We start from the raw sequence: 21,280 nt of genomic DNA on the forward strand, positions 1-21,280 counted from the left end.
CCTTGCTGCACATAATGGCTCGTTTCCACTGACGGGTACAGTACGGTACGGTTTGGATCGGTACGGGTCAACTTTATCAGGCTTGCATTTCCACCACAAAGGGTACAAAGGGTATGCTCGCTCGAATAAATGTGTACAGTAAAGCTGTACGGGTTGTTTACATACCATAAGAGAAGCACTTCTCACACAACAGATGCTTTATACACAAATACTTGTTTATAAATGCTTATTACTAACTTTTCTATGAACATGATTTGATTATAACTGCAGATCAATGACGGTGCAAAATAGGCTACTGTAACTTCTGCAATTATATAAACTAATTATATAAATGCAACATATATGAACACAAACAGCCCCTTACAGTCTGCGATATATTATTAATTAAAGAAAAACTACACACATCATACATTTAGTACTTATTTGAGTTCAAAAACACACGCAATACAGCCCAAAGTCAGCTCAAACCTCTCATCTGTGTCTGTAATCTTCACCAGCACATGTAAGCTCTGTTAGAGTAATTTTGTCATTCCCAGTTCATAATAGTTCAAAGGGCGAAGATACACACGGCAGTTTGTTCATGATTCAGGTTGCTAAAACACTTTTGCTCCTGGGTTTTGGCGGGCTTCTCTTTTTTTCACACACTTCACTCTAGCGCTTGTCCTTTTCTTTTTGAATGGATCAGATGACGGAGACACTTCAATAATCACGCAAACGTTATTATCATCAGCTCAAGAAGTTTGTTATTTCAAATATAGACTTGATCGCAAGCTCCCGGAAGAAAGCAAATACCGCTCGCACTTTGAGACAAAATAAAGCAAAATTTGAGATAAAGCAACAACAGGACACATCAGATTTTGTTCTTCTTAGCTTTGTGTCTTTTCATCAAGAGGACGACAAGGTTTGTTTGAGCTCGGGTCATCCATGGTTCATTATTATATGCATATAGTATATCCATGTAATCTTTCGGCTGTGTATTAGAACATGGCGGATCCTTGGTTTACATTCTGTCTAGCTCCACGAGCTCGTGACGTATCTCTGTAACCAATCAGCATTCGGCTGCGCGTGTAGCTCCACCTTTTGGTACCCTTTCTCGTTTTTGGTACCCTTTCGAAAGGGTGCCGGAAAAGTGGTACGGTACGGTACGCTTATTGACCGTGGAAATGGCCATAAAAGCGTACCAAACCAAACCGTACCATACCACTCAGTGGAAACGAGCCATTAGCTGTGCATTCAGCAAACCTCAAAAGTGGTGGATCTGTTCGGCAAAATATTTGACTGCATGTCACTGTATCCCAAACGACTAAAACACTATAACTAAAGCAATGACAGAGTGCTTCTCTTCCTGTTAAACTGAACAGTAGCAGGCTGTCGGAGGAAAGGGGAGGGGGGACAATCACGCTTCAGTACGATTCAAGGCAACTGTAGCTAGTGTAAGTGACGATAAACTAAATTGACTGTAGTGTGTGTGTGTGTGTGTGTGTGTGTGTGAGAGAGTGTGTGGGTGTTTTCCAGTACTGGGTTGCAGCTAAAAGGCCATTTGCTGTGTTGGTTGATTTTGCTGTGGCGTTCCCTGATAAATAAGGGACTAAGCTGAGGAAAAATGAATGAACAGTAGGGAGTCTTGAGGCATTTTCTTTTTGGTAAATTTTTTGTTGTCGCTCACGGGTTTACCTGCTCAATCACTTGCGTCAACATGGTAAACTATTTTTGTGTAGCTGTCCTGAAGCAGGGGCCTGAGCTGTCAAACCCCTAAGAGAGCCCGGACCTCCCATCCTTGGCTCGAGGCTTGATTCGAGCTCCAAGTGTGAGTCCCCCCCCCTCCCCTTTTTTTTAAAAAGTTGAGAAAAAAAAACATAGGATAAGGTGGGATGCCAGAACAAATGTCAACTGAAACTGCTACTAATATACACATGTGCACTTACGTTAGGAAGGTTTTTCAAAATATCTTCTATTGTGTTCAACGGGAAAAAAAAGAAGTCTAAGTTTTGAAAGAAGTAAGGGGTGAGTAAATGATGACTTTGAATGAATTTTACATTTTTGGGTGAACTATCCCTTTTACCACACTCCTGAAATCAGATTAGACAGCTGTCTTGAATGATATTTTTAGTCAATAAGTCTCTCTCCAGGAAGAGCTGAGAGAAACTGACAGGTAAAGAGAGAGAGAGGAAGGAGATTGGAGAAAGTAGGAGTGTGAGAGAGAGAGAGGGAGAGGAACTGTGTCCTCTGAGAGACAGAGAGAGAGAGAGAGGGGGTGGGCTGGGTTAAACTGACACTAAAAAGAACCGCCTGTGATCAGTCAGTGGCTGATGAACAGAGGGAAAAGGGAGAGCAGGACACCGATAGGAAAGCAGGAGCATCCAGCAGTGAACGTGTCCAGACGGCTCCTCCGGAAACTTTTAAGCCAGCACTCGGCGTCTCAGCTGCGGTCCATTATGCTGCGTGCGGTGGTGCTGCTGACTCTCATCAGCTGGAGCGCGGCTCTGAAACCCGAGTGGATGCCAGGGGATTATCCTCCAACTGAACAAGGGGCAGAGAGGTTTGTGAGCGACTACAACTCCACCGCCGAGGAGGTGCTTTACCTTAGCACAGAGGCCAGCTGGAACTACAACACAAACCTGACCGATCACAATTCACAACTGCAGGTATTGTAGACGTGTGAGTGAGTGTGTGCTTTACACATTCAAAAACACTGCTTACACTGTAAAAAAGGGTCATGATTTTTACCATAAAAAAATAAAAATGTTCCAGTAAAAATCTCACTGTAGACGTGTGTGTGTGTGTGTGTGTGTGTTTTACACTAAGAAATAATGCTCGCACTGTAATAAAAAACAGTAATGATTTTGACAATAAAAACTAAAAATGCTCCAGTAAAAAAGTGACTGTAGGCGTGTGTGTGCGTGTGTTTGTGTGTGTGTGTCTGTGTGTGTATGGACATTTAAAAACATTGCTTACACCATAAAAAAGGTCATGATTTTAAACATGAAATGCTGTAGTAAAAACATGACAGTAGACGTGTGCGCATCTGTGTGTGTGTGTGTGTGTGTGTGTGTGCGCTTTACACTCAAAAGTCATGATTTTAATAATAAAAAATAAAAATGTTCCAGTAAAACTCTAACTGTAGACACGTGTGTTTGTGTGTGTGTGTGTGTGTGTGTGTGTGTGCGCTTTACACTCAAAAGTCATGATTTTAATAATAAAAAATAAAAATGTTCCAGTAAAACTCTAATTGTAGACACGTGTGTTTGTGTGTGTGTGTGTGTGTTTTACACTAAGAAATAATGCTTGCACTGTAATAAAAAAACAGTAATGATTTTGACAATAAAAACTAAAAATGCTCCAGTAAAAAAGTGACTGTAGGCGTGTGTGTGCGTGTGTTTGTGTGTGTGTGTCTGTGTGTGTATGGACATTTAAAAACATTGCTTACACCATAAAAGAAGTCATGAGTTTAAACATGAAATGCTGTAGTAAAAACATGGCAGTAGACGTGTGCGCATCTGTGTGTGTGTGTGTGTGCGCGCTTTACACTCAAAAGTCATGATTTTAATAATAAAAAACTAAAAGTGTTCCAGTAAAATTCTAACTGTAGACACGTGTGTTTGTGTGTGTGTGTGTGTGTGTGTGTATTTTACACTAAGAAATAATGCTCGCACTGTAAAAAAACAGTAATGATTTTGACAATAAAAAACAAAAAATGCTCCAGTAAAAATATGACTATAGACACGTACGTGTGTGTGTGTGTGTGTGTGTGTGTACGGATACTCAAAATCATTGCTTACACCATAAAAAAGGGTCATGATTTTAAACATAAAAATGCTGTAGTAAAAATCTGACTATAGACATGTGTGTGTGTGTGTGTGTGTGTGTGTGTGTGTGTGTGTGTTTTACACTAAGAAATATTGCTCGCACTGTAAAAAAAACAGTAATTATAATAATTTCGACAATAAAAAAAAAAATGCTCCAGTTAAAATCTGACTGTAGACTTGCATGTGTGTGTGTGTGTGTGTGTTTAACACTAAGAGATATTGCCTAATGATTGGTCATGATTTTTACGATAAAAAACTAAAAGTGCTCCAGTAAAAATCTGACTGTAAATGTGTGTGTGCGTGTGTGTGTGTGTGTGTGTGTGTGTGTGTGTGTGTGTGTGTGTGTGTGTGTGTGTATAGGGACATTAAAAAAGCATTGCTTACACCATAATAAAAGAAGTAATAATTTTAAACATAAAAATGCTGTAGTTTGCGCGCGTGTGTGTGCATGTGTGTGTGTGTTAACATTCAGAAACATTGCTTACACTGCAAAAAAGGTCATGATTTTAAACAAAAATGCTGTAGTAAAAACCTAATCTGTTGACGTGTATGTGTGTGTGTGTGCTTTACACTCACAAACATTGCATACATTTGTACAATAAAAAGGATCATGATTTCAATGATAAAATTTGTAAAAATGCTACAGTAAAAATCTGTATCCAGGTTAGCAGTTAGCCTCCTTAGAATATATGCTGAATAACTGTAAATTTACTGTAAATCAGATGTAATGATTTTTTTTTTGTTGAATACTATGGTACTAGAGTTTTTTACTCATCAGTTATGTACACTTGTTTAAACTACTTATTTAAAATGAGCTGAAACAACACACTAATTATTTTATGTACAATACACTTAATTTAAAAATGTTATTATAAGTGAACTTAAGTCCTTCATGTTGCCCCAACACAAATCAATTATGTGGAACCCAGCATTTTTACGTAACATTTTTACATTACATCTAATGTTGATAAACGATGTGTGTTGCATTAATTTAGTATAGCATGTTACTATTATGATGCTCAGTAATTGTTAGTATGTTCATTCAGTATGTTGCTTGTGGGAAAAGTCATTTGGCATGAGCTTTCCTTCATTATGTGCTTTTTCATCACCACATGTTTATGGTTGTGTTTCCGTCTGTGAAACACAGTTAAGTTGTGTAGATTTTTGTACTTCAAAATATCGTAATTTGTTGTAAAATGCAGAAATTTTAACCATATGTTTAGCTGTCTGTGTAACAAAGCGGCGGCACGGTGGGTTAGTGGTTAGCAATGTCGCCTCACAATAAGAAGGTTGCTGGTTTGAGTCCCGGATGGGATAGTTGGCATTTCTGTTTGCATCTCCCTTGTGTTGGTGTGGGTTTCCTCAGGGTGCTCCGGTTTCCCCTACAAGTCCAAACACATGCGCTATAGGTGAATAAGATAAACAAAATTGGCCATATTGTGTGAGTGGGAATGTGAGAGTGTATGGGCATTTCCCAGTACTGGGTTGCAGCTGAAAGGGCATCCACTGCGTAAAATATATGCTGGAATAGTTGGCAGTTCCTGCCGTGGCGACCCCTAATATATATGAGACTAAGCCGAAGGGAAATAAATGAATGAATTTGTAACAAAGCTATGATGTGTAGATGTTAGTACCTCCAATCAGTAGTGTAAAACACTGTAAAATAATCAAATACTGTAGATTTTCTTTAACCACTGTTTTTTTTATAGTTTTTTTTTTTTTTACCAGAAATATTAAGGAGTTTTTACATTACTCATGTAACAAAACTCATCACTGAATACCATGTGGAACAGTTGAGTCTAAGCTGTGTGGTTTTGCATATGCGACTGATAAATCAGCCATTAGAACAGCTCTTTGGACAGCTAACTGTGATAACTTTACAAAACTTGAGACCATTTTATGTCTTCCGTTGGATTACAGTTTTATATGACTCTTGTAAAGTTTATATGAGGGGAAGATTGAGTAACATTCTGCAGAAGTCTAACTGGTCATGACTAATGATTACAAAACTCATTTCATTGCTCATTCACAGACGTAATCTTCTCAAAATAGAGGAGAGCATGAGAGAATTGTTGCCACATTGCAGTGGTTTGAGGCAGGGAGAAGTTCTACATGCAGCAGGTGGTTATTAATATACAAAGGAAGGAAATCCAAGGATTCCCAGTGATCCTTGGTAAAGTTCCTTGGTAAAGGTAAAACCACATGTACTGTACTGTAGTAGCTTTGTATTCAAAAACAATGAGTAAATCCTTCATGAACAAACAAAGAGCACACACACAGTGACAGACAAGGTTGCAATAAGAATCGACATAAACAAAAAAGGACTTGCAGTAGACATTAAAAATAAAACAGAAGCTAAACCGAAGAATATGGGACAGGTCGATGTGTATAAAAGCTGTCAGGGAGAAACAACTGAAAATCTCACCAACATCAATCTCATGGCGAATTAATCAATTGGTGAATTAATAGCTATTTTGTATGATTTTGCGTCTTATCTGATCTTGGGCTATCACGATACTGAAATTCGGTACCAATCGATACTGAAACTTTAAAAACATCCATTTCCCGTTAACATTTGATCGCCGTTGAGCACGTTCTTAAACACAGCTGATTTGCCGTTGTGTTCATGTGCTCAACAGAAATGACTGTGTTTGGCCGTGAAGCTCATCAGTTTACCGAAGTCACCGCTGTTTACTGAATGTAACCACAGATACAGGGACACTGGAGCGTTTTAAAGCTGCGTTTCATCAGCGGATCACTCATATGTCAGGTTATAGACAAACCAGCTAATAGACATGACTTTGAAACACTCCAGTGCATGTGAACTCAATGGCAACTCAGCGGTGTTTAAGAATGCGCTCAAATGTAAGCGGGAAATGGACACATTTAAAATTTCAGTATTGATTGGTACCGAATTCCAGTATCGTGATAAACCCTAATCTGATCACAGTGGTGGTCTATGTGTGAATTTGGAAGCTTAATTTTTATATCATGCATTTTTATGGAAATGACCCTGTACAACACATAAAACAGTTCTGAGTTCAATTATCGACATGCAGACTAGTCAATTATTTTGTATTTAACCCTAATCCCTTTTTATGTATTTTTTTCGTTTTAATTCAACATATTCACACGTTTGCTCATCATGTCATCAGCTACCTGATTTTCCAATTCACATGGTGATCGTGATCTGTAATGTGAGATGGACGTCACTATAGAACATGCAGGATTCAGCAAGTGAATTCATAAGATACTCCTAAAATGCATGCAAGCAAGTGGCTGGTGAACTTGGAGAAAAATAGATTCAACTTTGTAGTTACTTTCACTATCTGATATGAATAATACACATCAGCAAATTGTATTTGAATAGATTGTTAGACTTTTGTTGCCTGTTTTACAAACTCAATGTATTGTTTTACTAGTACTTGTGTGTATTTACATGTCTAAAACATAAAATAAGCATTGGGAGGTTAAAATGATGCATAGTTATGATGATAAGACATCTTTCTCTGGCTCGGTTTTAATTTTTCAGTTGCCGCTCTAAGGGTAAACGAGCTAACGTTAACTTGTCATGCTTGTCAAGCTGGATAACGAGTAAAAACACCAGCACCAGGGACTTTATGGTTCTCACTTCAAAACGGAACAAATGTAGGATTCTGTAGTGATTTACCCTGCTGTTGAAATCCCTTCCTCCTCATGTTTCTATGAGGCGCAGAACTCTGCATCAGTACGCAAGAAAGACAGTGTTCACTCCACTCCACACTGAACTAAAGAGTTTTTTAGTAATCAAAAGTCCCCGTGTCACGCGGCACAATGAGTCAAGAATGATATTAGTTGCCAACGCTTTTAGTAATTGATTTTTATCTATTTAATCGATTCGTTGTTGCAGCCATAGTGCATAACAAAACATTTGTTTTTTATTTATTTATTTGTAATAATTATTTTTATAGGGGTTTTCACCGTTATTTATAGGACAGTGGAGATTTACAGACAGCAAAGTATGGAGAACAGAGAAAGGGGAAGGATTGGCAAAGGACCTCGAGCCGCGAATTGAACTCGGGTCACCGCAGACACCTGGGTGCTGTATGTCGAAGCACTAGCCACTAGGTTTTTTGCATAACAAAACATTTCTTTGAGAAATACTTGATTTGACTTGCCAACAATTTTGGCCATGACTGTAAAGCATGTTCATGCAAAACAAATAAAAAGTTAATCTCTAATATCAGCCAATAGAGCCTTTTGTGGTACAGAAATATTGTGTATCACAGCATGAGAGCCAGGTAAAAAGTAAAGCATATGACAGCATGCTGAAAAAAAACTGCTTACCAGATCAGCTTCTCCATCAATAAATGAAGAAGCAGAAGTTGATGTACTGTAGACTGCTTACCAAACATAGACACACACATATGCACACACACTCCTCCTTCAGACAGCTGTCTCAACAGCGTTTCACAGCTGTCTCAACACTCACTCACAGCTTTCCAATGGGTGCTGGCACCGCTAACAGCTCCAACCTACATCTAACCCAGAAAGAGCTGATGGAGAGCTGGGCAGAACCTGAGCAGTGCCCGGTGTGAAGTCTATTATTTCAGACACATCAAACGAGCTGATCAAAGCTCTGATTTGGGGCATCTCTATCGGTGGGTGTGAGCGAGTCTCAGTCTGACTGTGTGTGTGAAGAGAAAGCGGCGTCCAATCAAAGCAACACAATCAAAGCAACACACCTGTCGCACTCATTCCGCAGACAGCAGAAGCTCGTAGTTGCTGGAGCACAGATTTCACAGTCATCACGACCAGCGAACGGCGCGTTTAACAGATGGTTGATGGAGGTTTTGATGATAATTTAGCATGTGCTGGTGTTGATGACTGAAGCAAGTCAGAATAAAGCAAGCGAGAAGCTTCACTGTAAAAAAGATCTTGTCACAACACAAATCGATTAAGTTAACTTACAAATTTAAGTGGACTGAACATAAAACATTTAAGTTGTCCCAAAAAACCTGTAGGAATTGAGCTGCTTCAACTCATTTTAGATAAGTAGTTCAAACAAGCAGCAAAAGTCCTTTTTTAAGTGTGTGCAAATGCCTTTGAAGGAGAAGTTGTTGTTTTTTCAGTGGAATTGTGTAACAGACTGGCAACTTGGAAATTTATGCAACAACTATGACTCTATATGGCAGAAGTGTCAAACGTACGTGGCGAGGGCTGCACTAGGCCCGCAAACAGGTCTAATCCGGCCCGCGAGATGATTCTGTAAATTACAAAAATGTGCTGCAATTTTTCAATAAAAGCAGCTGCTGTTCCAATTGTGTCCACTGGATGGCGCGACTGCAATTGGTTAACTTCATCTGATAAAGCAGGGATTCTCAGTTCGCTTCCGTAACTAGTAGGCAACACGTAAAGGCTGATTTATACTTCTGCGTCAAACGCCGGCATATGCTACGGCGCTGATGCATAGCTCTTCGCCGTGGCTGACGTGTACCTCTCAAAAAATGTAACTACATGTCACAACGACGTGTAGCGCAAGCTCTGTGATTGGTCGGCTTGGTAGCGATGCTGAGTCTGGGCGGGACCGAGAGCCGTGCGAGCGGCGCGAAACCAATGGAGCGATTGTTTACAAGTGTGAAGTCCCGTGAAGGAGCTCCGGATGGAAAGTTTTGTTTTGTGTTTTCCTCATAGTTAAAGTTGTTGCACGTCCGCCGGTTCCTGCCTCAAAATGAGCGAGTTTGAGCTACTTGTACATCCCGGAAGTGTTCAGGAAAAGCAAAAAAGCAGCGAAGAAACTCGACACAGAGGAACATTTACGCCTCACTGCCAACTAGTGTTTCGGAAGTGTTAATGCAGACCAACAGAGACAGCGTGCAGAAGTATAAATGCACAGCTACGGGCGTTGCCTGCGCCGAGGGTTAAACCGGTCACTTGACGCAGAAGTATAAATCAGGCTTACTATAAGTCTGTTCATTCACAAACTATGCGTGAAGTGTAAGTGAAGGTCTCTCTTTGTGTATTATTGTGTGAACTATTTAAAATATCCAAATTAATGTCCTGTGAGTGTTTTATAACGGACGCGTGCCCATACAGGAGGATCTAGCGAGGCTCAATGGTGTTTTTGCCATAGAACGTAAAATCAACTGGCCTATGAGCTTCAGACGTGCTCTGGCAGAGCTGTTCACTGTTCCTGTCAGCAATCTCCCAATAATATCCAGCTGCAAACTCAACCGCCATCAGATCAATGCCTTTCAACAGATTTAGAGTGCTTTACTGTATTTTAGATTTGTCTGTATATTTTTGAAGTAGATATTTAGTATTAGATCACTTGATATCAGTTTGATATTTAATCAGTTCAGTTTAAAGCAGAAGCTGGTCTTTTGCAATCTTCCTGTTGACCTGTGGTTCTTTTTGAATCTGTGTATGTTAAAAAAATATAGGCTATAATGAATATATTAGTAATTTAATGTACCAAAATCACAGTAAATTACTGTGAACTACCTTACGGTATTTTGCTGTGGGGTTACCTACAGTATTTTACTGTGAAAGTAATGCAATTATTAGCAGGGCCGTAGCCAGCCTGGTGAAAGGTGTGGTTCTTTTTTTCTCAAAAGAAAAAAGAAATTTTTGCTTCAACTTCTATTTAACTATGAGATTTAAATACTGCATTTCAGTGACATTTTTTGCTGGATTAGCTAGTCAGGTAACCACATGTTTTGATGTACTAGAAACATTAACTCAAAATTGCAATAAACAAAATTAAAACAAGACTAATATTTAAAATACAAATTTATTACATCATATACCATTAGGAAAAAATAGCAATCTGTTAAAGTTTTAAAGTTAAAAAAAACTGTAGCATGCTATTATATATTAGACAAAAAACAAACTGGCCAGCACATTCAACTGTCCTTAGTCACAATTGGGCCATTTCAATAAAAAATAATAATTAAAACATAATAATAACAACGATAATAATAATAATAATAATAATAATAACAATAATAATAATAATAATAAAATCTTCAGAATTGTTCTAGCCTCTTTGGTAAAAAAAGTGCATTTGAAAATTAATGGATATTAACAATAGCCAAAATATATTCAAAATAATTTAATATGGTCCGCTTCTAGTGCTTCACACCTTTTTATTGCTCATTTTTATTTCAGAAATAAGGTCCAAGAATTAGAATAAAAGTTACCTGTAAAATGTTTTCTCTGTTTAAAAACAACACAGTAGTGAAAGAAGACTTCTCTTACATCAGATTACAGTCCCACCGAAGCAACAGCCGACAGAGGATTCCGTTTGGTCTTTTATCCTTTTTCGATGGATTATTTTCATTATTTATGATGGCATAGCAGTCAAAGTAGGACAAATGAGCTTATGTATGGGACAAATTCTGGACCTTTGTCAGTAAGGGGTGGGTCTTCCTAACCACCCGAACCCTGCTGGCTACAGGCCTGAAGAGTTAGAACACGTTTTATGCTGATAGTAAACATGTTTCAATAGAATTTTGGCTGTAAAAGTGCACCTACACGTGTTTCAGGCACATGTCAGATTTTCTCCAGGTCATAGTTTATTTTATTTATATTAATTTTTTCCAGATTAGACCTGTCTAGTTTTATCTGGAATGCATCCCAGATCACCTTCTGAAGTGGTTCGAGCGATCTGATTTATATTCGATCAGAATAAAATGAATGGAGTGACCAAACAGCCTCAAAAACACAGACGTGATGGGATCATTGGTTCAAACCACCCGAACCCCCCCTGGCTCCGGGCATGATTAACCAGTAATTTACGGTGAATTTAATATCAAAATTTTTACATTGCATGTTATCTATTTTACTCTTGAAATGTACAAAAGCAATGCAAATAACTTTTGGAGTATGGGAACCACACATAAACTGGCCTAAATTTGAGGCCAAAAATCTAATCTGTGCCAGATGTATTAAAAAAAACAAACTGAATTGTTTATGTAAATGCGTCCCTCGAGCTTGCATTATTCATGCTGCCAATTCCACAATCCACTTTACTACCACACCATTCCCATACCGTACATTAGAAACTCTCATTGTAGCAAACCACCCGAATGTATCCCTTCATTTATTTTCAGCATTGAGGGAGGCATCAGATCAAACAACAGAAGAGCCTGGAATCAGTCAAGAGCTCTTTTAATTAGCTCCTAAAAAATAAAAGAGCCTTTAAAATCACTCAAAGACACAATGAGGTGGAAAACGGGTACAGTCTGCTCCGAAAACTCACATTCCATGGCCATCAACCATCTGCAGATTAGAAAGTGTTTAGGGAGGTTTGAGAGGGAAACGTACGTTAGATTTGATAGTGTCAGTCACAAGCTGTTGTTAGATTCCCTTTTTATGTCACACCTTGAACCTTGCACTCTATTATGACTTATCATCACGCTCTTGAATAAACATGACAGAACAAACACGACCTTGGAAAAACAAGAAGCCAGAGGTCTTTATCTCTGAGGAAAACAGAGAGTGCGAGTGAAGGATGAGAGATAATGGAGATAAATGCACATGTCATTAGCTTGTTAACCCAAGCGGAAGTATAAAGACTGAGCTGATGAAGTGATGCTGGGAAGAAGGCGATGAGAAGGCCTGCGGTTATCACAACAGAGAGGGGACGCCGGGGTCAAACAGTCCACAGCAGGGCAAACTAAAACCACTAAAAGAAACCCTGACGCACCCAAGACCAGGAGACAATAAACCTTTTGAAAGAACTTGCACTCAAAAAACTACATTTGGTTGCTCAAACTACCATTTTAAATGAGCTTTTTTGGGGGGGACAACTTAATTGTTTTATGTTCAATCCCGCCAAACATCTGTAGAAAACTAATAAAGTAAACTTAATTGTCAAGTTGGCCCTACACTAATCAACTGTGCATAACCCAGCATTTGGTTTTACTTTGTACAGTAAATATGTTGAGAATTTAACAGAAAAAGGGATAAAACTTGATGATGGTGATAATAAACAAAGGTTTGTTAAAAAGTTATACAGCGGCACGGTGGCTCAGTGGTTAGCACTGTCGCCTCACAGCAAGAGTCCCAGCTGGGCCAGTTGGCATTTCTATGTGGAATTTGTTTGTTCTCCCTGAGTTGGCATGAGTTTCCACCACAGTCCAAAGACATGCGATATAAGTCAATTGAATACACTAAAATGGCCGGAGTGTATGATTATGTGTGTGAATAAGTGTTTATGGGTGTTTCCCAGTACTGGCTTGCAGCTGGAAGGGCGTCCCCTGTGTAAAACACACAGTTGAAGTCAGAATTATTAAACCCCGAATTATTTGCCCTTGTTTCTTTTTGTTCCGCAATTTCTGTTTAACGGAGAGAAGATTTTCAACACATTTCTTAACATAATAGTTTTAATAACTCATCTCTAATAACTGATTAATTTTATCTTTGCCGTGATGACAGTAAATAATATTTAAATAGATATTTTTTCAAGACACTTCTATACAGCCTAAAGTTTAATTAGAGTAATTAGGCAGGTTAGGGTAATTAGGCAAGTTATTGTATAACGATGGTTTGTTCTGTAGACTATCGAAAGACTATCGGGAAAAAAAAAAAAACATAGTGCCTAATAATTTTGACCTTAAAATGGTTTAAACATTTTTTAAAACTGCTTTTATTTTAGCTGAAATAAAACAAATAAGACTTTTCCAGAAGAAAAAAACTATTATCAGACACACTGTGAACATTTCCTTGCTCTGTTAAACATCATTTGGGAAATATTTAAAAAAGAAAATAAATAAATAAAAGGGGGCCTAATACTGATTTCAACTGTATGCTAGATAAGTTGGCGGTTCATTCCACTGTCGTGACCCCCGATGAATAAAGGGACTAAGCCAAAGGAAATTTAATAAATAAATGAATGAAAACTTTAGGATTAGTTAAATAATATTAACAGACTTAAATGTAATTTTTAATAAAATATTAGGACATTTTATTAAAAATCATACGTGAAATTTATTTCTAAACTAATTTCGAGAGGATCACGTGCTTATGATTGCTTGCGGCTGGTCCTGCATCATTCAATTTATGATTCACCAATCAAACGATTCCTAAACCACTATAAATACCTATAAGTTCCATGTGACAGCCATCTTCATTTTGAAGAATCCCCCCTTCCACCCCTACTCCTCCTTTTCTAGATAGGTGTCACCATGGCCTAGTGGTTTGCACTGATGCCTCACAGCAAGAATGTCACAGGTTCTAGTCCTTAACAAGCCAGACAATGTTTTTGTGTGGTTTAATTAACAGCTGATTATTTTTATTTTATTTTCATTTTAACAAATTGAAGCACATTCTAAAGTATTACAAAATTTATGTAAAAATGTAACGTAAACTCTAATAATTACTGCAAGTTAACCTAAAATAAACATAAAACATGTTTAGAATGCCTCAAAGTAAAAATCAAAACATTTTTTACTTCTATTATTATCATTTTCTAAAGATTTTGTTTAGAATCAGAATCAGATCTTGGTTGAGTAAAAGCTGTAGCAGGTCAGTGAGTTCATTCTCCTCACTCAAACTCATCAGAATTTTCCAACCTGGTAGCTTGTGGGTCTTTTTGGTGATTCATTAAATAAATAATGTGTAAATAATGAATAATGTCTGATTCTAATGTGCTATTTTAATTATGCATATATTTATAATTTAATAACATTCATTTTGCATGCAAAAAAATGCATAAAAGTAGATGCAAAATGTGACATATTATGACGTACTAGGAAAATGAAGGCCACCCCAAAAGCAACACAAACACTGGTTTTGAACTAAAAAAAACAAACTGAGCGTACATTTAAAGGAATAGCTTCATGTGTTGAACACACAAGAAGGCATTTCGAAAAATGTTAAAAACCGGTAACCATTGACTTCCATAGTATTTGTTTTTACTATTATGGATGGGAATGGTTACGGTTATCAACATTCTTTAAACTATCTTCTCTTGTTAACTTAACTTAAAGATTTGTGGCCCCCTTGAGGGTGAGTAAATAGTTAGTCTTTTTATTTTGGGCTAAACTATAGTTAATTATATTATTGTTTTTTGCTCTTACGCTTATTATATAACTTCATGACCATCTATTTTGAGCACCATATTTATATACCTGCACAAAAGTCAGAAAGAAAAGCATTTTGGTTTGGAACAACATTGAGATAAAACATTTTTGTTTGTGGTCAACTTTTAAAAAACCCTTTTTCAAATTGACAAGAATAGTGTTGTTCAATAGCTTTAGGACAACTTTGATAAACTTTTGATCCACTTCAAAGGTTGACTACTGTATACCTTTTAAATAACACGTAAATCACTGATGAAACTTTGAAATGCAACACTTTGATAAATATCTAACTTCACTTTCATATTACAACTAAATGCATGACCTTAATGCACACAGCGTCGCAGAAATCAATGTCTGTGACATGATTTCCAACTAGAAGGCTCTAGAACAAGCCCACTACTGTTTTTATGGCATATACAGCTACTCGAGCGGGTGCTTTATAGCTCGATCGGAATTGTTTCAGGTGTCATCCACATTCCCCGAAAAGAAATGAGTTCCTGTCAGGATTGAAAGAATTAATGGATGGTGTGACCTCAGCCAGCCTTTTTCTATTTCTTGTTGCTGTAAAAACAATCCAGACTCTTATTGAAAACATATACGACTGAGGGAGACTGAAGGCAGTGGGATTGAGCCAGATACAGAAATGATTATTGACCGCAATTTCAAGACAGCACACAGCACATAAATAACCACTAGGTCCAGATTTTATAAAGTTGGCTACTTTATATTTACTGGGCCCGGTTTTTCAAAAGTAATCCACTAGGATTTCGGATAAGGGATTGGATCAAATCTTGAAAATGTTTTTTTTTCAAAAGAAAAAACGGATTACCTAATCGGATTAGATCACGTAATCCAATCTTGGTTTTGATCCGGATTAAAACTTTAGATTGGGTTTTTCAGACCTTTTTTGTAGGATCTGGATAACTTTGATCCAAAAAACCTGAATTAAACTGATCCCATCAAAAGTGTGGATTTAGCGTGGATTTCATGGCCAAAATGTAATGAAAACCTAAAAAAATGTATTGAATAATGCTATTTTTGGATCATGCAGTATTTTACAAGATATACTATTTTTATTCATAAGGTTTTAATTTTATTTGTTCATCCGTCAGGCTATAGTGAGCATAGGCTTTAATGTATTCAGCCTTTCAGTAAAGGCCTACAGCAAAGTAGAAAGAGTGTGGCCTCATAAAATAATCCCCCAAACAGCTGTCAAAACTGACCAAAAACAATACATTTTATTCTGTCACTAACTGATATATATATATATATATATTCATCACAATGGAAAATATTTTTGTTTTTAGAATATTTATTAGTGATGCATGCAATGATTACAGAATAACAAAAAAAATGCAAAGAATGGCAATGACTGATTTTTAAAATCTCTTCCAACAATTACAAAAAGAGACTGAAAGGGCAGAAGCACAGCTTCGTCTGGCAGAAAAACAACTGACTCAAACCAAACTGCAGCAAACCAAGGCCAATTACTTGAGATCTGCCTCCTAAAGGCTACGCTCAGACAAGCTGGTCTCTCCACATCAGTTGAGGAAGTCTGAAATTATTATGGAGTTTTTGACTGTAAGCCTTTTTTTTTTTTATTTACATCTATATTTGAAACTTATTATAAATATCCTCAATGTACAGTGTTGTAGGTCTCAGATGAGCAGACTGCTGAAAGAGGACAGGGTGGGGTTTTTCTTGTTTTTATTATTTATTATTATTGTTATTTTAATAATTATTACATTTTCTTAGTTTTCATTTCAAATAAAAATAAAGTTAGATTGACCCCATGCTGGCTATTCTACTTGTCGCTCTTTACATGTCTATAGTTCTACATTGTGATGTCCTATCCTGTTTGAGTACTGGTTATCCAGATTAAGTGATCCTGAAAAGTTCCTATCCTGATCAGATTGATCCAATCCGATGTTGCTTTGAAAAACTGGCTCAAAAAGTAAGCTGGATTACATGATCACAGATGACAAAAACAGGATTACTAAATCCAGATCAGTTTTATCCGGATTAAACCTTTTGAAAAACCGGGCCCTGGAGTTAGGCATGGGCCGGTATAAGATTCTGACGGTAGGATAACCTTGGATAAAAATATCACGGTTTCACAGTATTGTGATTACTGCTCTAAAATATATTATTTCTAAATGTCCGTGTAAAAAACAAACAAAACGCACACTCTGTAATCCATGCTACCCCTATAAATATTTCTTTGATTTTTATAATTGACTCACTTTTTGCATGGAATAATCAGACCTTTTATACTTCACTCTTAGATAGAAGCATCTTTGGAGGAGCAGGCTTTTACAGAGGCATGGGGTCACAAAGCAAAGGCTACCTTCAGTGAATCTCTAATGGACACCTTCACTAATCCAGACCTGAAGAAGATCATCAAAAAGATCAATGTCCTGGAAGCCGCCAATCTCGCAATCACAGACAGAGAGCTGGTGAGTTATAGCTCTGAAGCTGCGCATGAAGAGCTCTTGATGATGTGTTTTGACACCTCTCTTTGTGTTCTTAGTACAACACTATTCTGAGCCAGATGGACAGCATCTACTCCACTGCAAAGGTGTGTCCCTCTCCAGAGGAATGCTGGTCTTTGGAGCCTGGTGAGAAACGCTCCCAACTAGCTTTGTTAATGTGTCATCAAGGGTCAAAGTGAATATAAAAATGCACACGCACACCAAAGAGGAAATGCATGCACAAGTGCTTGCATTGCAGCAAAAGAATTTAATGCTTGAAACTTCATGCATGAACTTATCCAGCATATGTTTTACGCAGTGGATGCCGTTCCAGCCGTGACCCGTCCATACACACTCATTAGCCCCTTTCACACAGCGATACCGGTAAATATCTGGAAAATTTCCGGAAAGACTTTACCGGTATATTGAAAAAAGCGCTGTTCACACAGGCGAGGACGTTACGGAAATTTTCCGGAAAAGAGCATTCACACATCCATTCCAAAATACCGGTAAATTCTGACATCATTCATCACAAATGAGCTTTAAATGGCTGCGCTTGTATTTGCAAACATTTGACTAAATTAAAAACTCTGTGGATGATCAATATTGTGAACAACTTTCGCAGGATCACTTTCGCATGTCGAGATGTTCATAATATGTGCGTGTGCTGGCGCTCACAGGCTGTTTCACAAGCACACGCAAAGCTTGTAAACAAACAACGGCTTATCATAAGCATCTCATCGATGATTATTTACACAGTTGGCATTAAGAAGAACATATAAACGTGATCTGACTAACTTCTAGCAGCTAAATGTGTCTGGAAAAATATTCAAAGGCTTTTATCCTCACAAACCGCGCGGACGTAAATGCGTCTGACTGTTGTGATTGGCTAAAGCAGACGTCTCACGTCAGCACGTTCTAGACGTGCATGAGCTTATTACGGGAATCTTCCTTCTGCATTCACACAGCGCAGCTTCCGGCAAATTGCCGGTAATGTTACAACTTCTCTTTCCGGAAAATAGCCAGAATGAATTTACCAGTATTTTCAAAAAGGACCTGTTCACACATACAACCTTTCCGGAAAATTGCCGGCAATTTTCCGGAAAGGTCTGTATGTGTGAAAGGGGCTACTCACACACATACACTACGGGCAATTCAGCTTACCCAATTCACCTACACCTTTGGACTTGAGGGAAACCGGATCACCTGGAGGAAACCCACGCCAACACGGGGAGAGCATGCAAACTCCACAGAAACGGCAACTGACCCAGGCCGTGCTCGAACCAGCAACCTTCCTGCTGTGAGGCAATTGTGCTACCCACTGCACCACCATGCATTCAAATTCATGATTCATTAAACGACTCCTATGAGTCGGCTCTTTTTAGAGAATCAATTCTGATTCTAAAATAAATCTCCTTATAAGCTTTTTTTATTAATCTGAAAAATACACCGAACAGGCGCTTGCACTGCAGTAAAAGAATTGTGTTTCAGATAAGTTATATAAAGCTACTGTTTATTTGATTAAAGGGACCAAACCAAAGATTGCAATTCAGACAATTTAGGATGCAATTCAGTATGCAAAACTAGCAGTGAGACTTTTTTAATAACTAAAGTTACTATTGAGACTATATTCAGTACAACCTTGGCACAGGTCATCAACATGACATCAGATTGACATTGTACCCCAAGGGGGGACATTGTATTTTGTTTGGAAATGAAAGTCAGGTTGACATTAGAATCCAACATCATGAAGATGTGACCAACGTCCAACCTAAAATCAACCAAACGTAAACGTCTAATGATGTTACAGCTTGACGTTGTGTGGGTGTTACCACTTTGACATCTATCAGACGTTTGATTTGTTACCTGATGAATAAAATGTCAGCATTTGACATCCACATGACGTTGGTTTAAGATGTTGGCTCGACGTTGGATTTTGGTCACTTTCCAACACAACCTAAAAATCAACCAAATATTAATGTCATTTGATGTCGTTATTGGACATCAAAATAACATTGTCCTAAGACGCTGCTAGATATTGAATTATGGTCACCCGGCGCCACAACTTAAATCTAACATAATATTAATATCTTACAATGTTGTGTGCCTGCTGGATATGTTGCATTAACAAAACAGTTAAAAAGAAGGTAATGTTACAAGAAGGTAATATTAAGTAATAAACCAAATATTTAGTTCAGACAACTAATGTTGATTGTTACTTCATAATGAATCCTAAATATCTGCATTTGTTTTCGAGTCAGTCTGCATATCTATTGAATATTTAACTGTAGATTCCCTTTGACTGGATTGTTTGGATCACTGACGATTCACTTGTAAATAATTAAAGTCAGATCTACCACTGTAAAAAGCGAATTGTTGACTTTACTTAAGGTAAACTCATTACCTTTGTCACGATCGGGTCTTGAACCCAGGTCTCTGGTGTGGAAACCAGTGTGTATACCACTAAGCCACAGAGGAAGTCGTGTTGGGCCCAAACGAAAACACTCCAAGAGGGAATCCAGAAAACAAGGATTTATTAAAAAAAAAAAAATTAAAACAAAAAAATAAATAAAAAATAAGTCAACTTAGATTCTTCTCAAAAATGAGTTAGCAAAACAGACAACTTAGGATCTTCTCAGAATGAGGTATACAAAATATTCTAACAGTATAATAAACATGTAAAGGAAAAACTCCACGAAGGGAGAAAACAAACAGATAATAATGCAGTCAGCAACAAGGAAAATAAAACACTCTTACTAGACGTAGCTCAGGAGATCAAGGGAACCGCGAGGCAAGTCCACCAGAGATGACTCAAAAACCGAGTGAGGAACACAGACAAAGTGACAACTTAAATACACTGGCTAAAACAAGTCACAGGTGATCAAAATTAAGTAAACAAGAACACATGAGGAAGAACAAAGACAGAGGGGAAACACGGGGACCTCTAGGGGAATGGAGACAAACTGCAGGATGGTGACAACCTTATAATTGAAGTATTATTATGAAAGTTAAGGCAAAGGGTTTACTGGCTTTTTTTTCTCCAAGTCAATGAACTTAAGATTTTAGACAACGGCTTTTCCCACTGAGTAAAGTAGCTAATCGTTTATTTATCTATTTATTTTACAGTGTGTTTCACCAATTAATTGTTTAGTGCATTCATGAATTAAACCCCACTAACGAGCCTTTGAGAAGAAGATGATTTCTCTAGTTTAAAATGACTTTGCTGCACTACATTCATGAATTATAGTGAAGTAAAAAGCATAATATTTTGTTTTGGAATGTAGTGTATTAAAAGTTTGCTAACACAACTACAGTATGCTGACTTGTCGAACATACTTGTGTACAAATTGTTAAAATTAGCAGAGTTAGATTAATATGCATTTGAAGCGTTTATCTCATCACAAAAACTGAAGAGTGCACCACTATATCTGTCACATGTAGCTGTTTTGCATTAGCTAATGAGATAATTCATATCATATTCAGAATCCAAAAAATCTGCTGAATAGAAGAAATATGTTTGTCATTATCTGGAACACTCCACTTGTTTGATAAATACCGTAGAGTTCAACAAAGTTGCACCATTTTTTACATCTATGTAGCAGATCTCTGGGTCTGGTGGGAACACTTTTAGGTTAGCTTAGCATATAAAATTCATATTATACATCTTAGCATTATGCAGTGCCTGAAAAATAGCTAACATCCATCAATATAATCAATGTGACTAACTGTCTGCGTAATATCATTATGTCATGCTTAATAGCATAATATCATGGTATGGCTGCAAAATATTATTACACTAGAATAAGGGTATACTGAAGTTCCTAGCCATATCAACCTAGAAAATAGCTACTTTTCTGTCAGTCTTAATACACAACAAAACTACTAAATGGTCAAGCTTAAATAGGAGAATTATCAAAACTCTTTGGTCTTTTTTTTT

The 21,280-nt window shown here is 37.5% G+C and overlaps 1 protein-coding gene across 2 annotated transcripts in view; it reads left to right on the forward strand.

Moving 5' to 3' along the window:
* The first annotated feature begins 2,304 nt into the window (after window positions 1-2,304).
* The window catches only part of ace (angiotensin I converting enzyme (peptidyl-dipeptidase A) 1), a 75,123-nt gene continuing 56,147 nt past the window's right edge, over window positions 2,305-21,280 (forward strand). For both annotated transcript variants that reach the window (XR_012387805.1, XM_689244.11), the window contains exons 1-3: window positions 2,305-2,645; window positions 17,158-17,328; window positions 17,403-17,490. Coding sequence is in view for 1 of the 2 variants with exons in the window: in XM_689244.11 (XP_694336.5) it covers window positions 2,310-2,645; window positions 17,158-17,328; window positions 17,403-17,490 (595 nt within the window). In the remaining variant the exon portion in view is untranslated. The remainder of the gene's footprint in view (window positions 2,646-17,157; window positions 17,329-17,402; window positions 17,491-21,280) is intronic.

This window comes from Danio rerio, chromosome 12 (genome assembly GCF_049306965.1).
Source record: "Danio rerio strain Tuebingen ecotype United States chromosome 12, GRCz12tu, whole genome shotgun sequence".
In the NCBI taxonomy this organism is placed as follows: domain Eukaryota; kingdom Metazoa; phylum Chordata; class Actinopteri; order Cypriniformes; family Danionidae; genus Danio; species Danio rerio.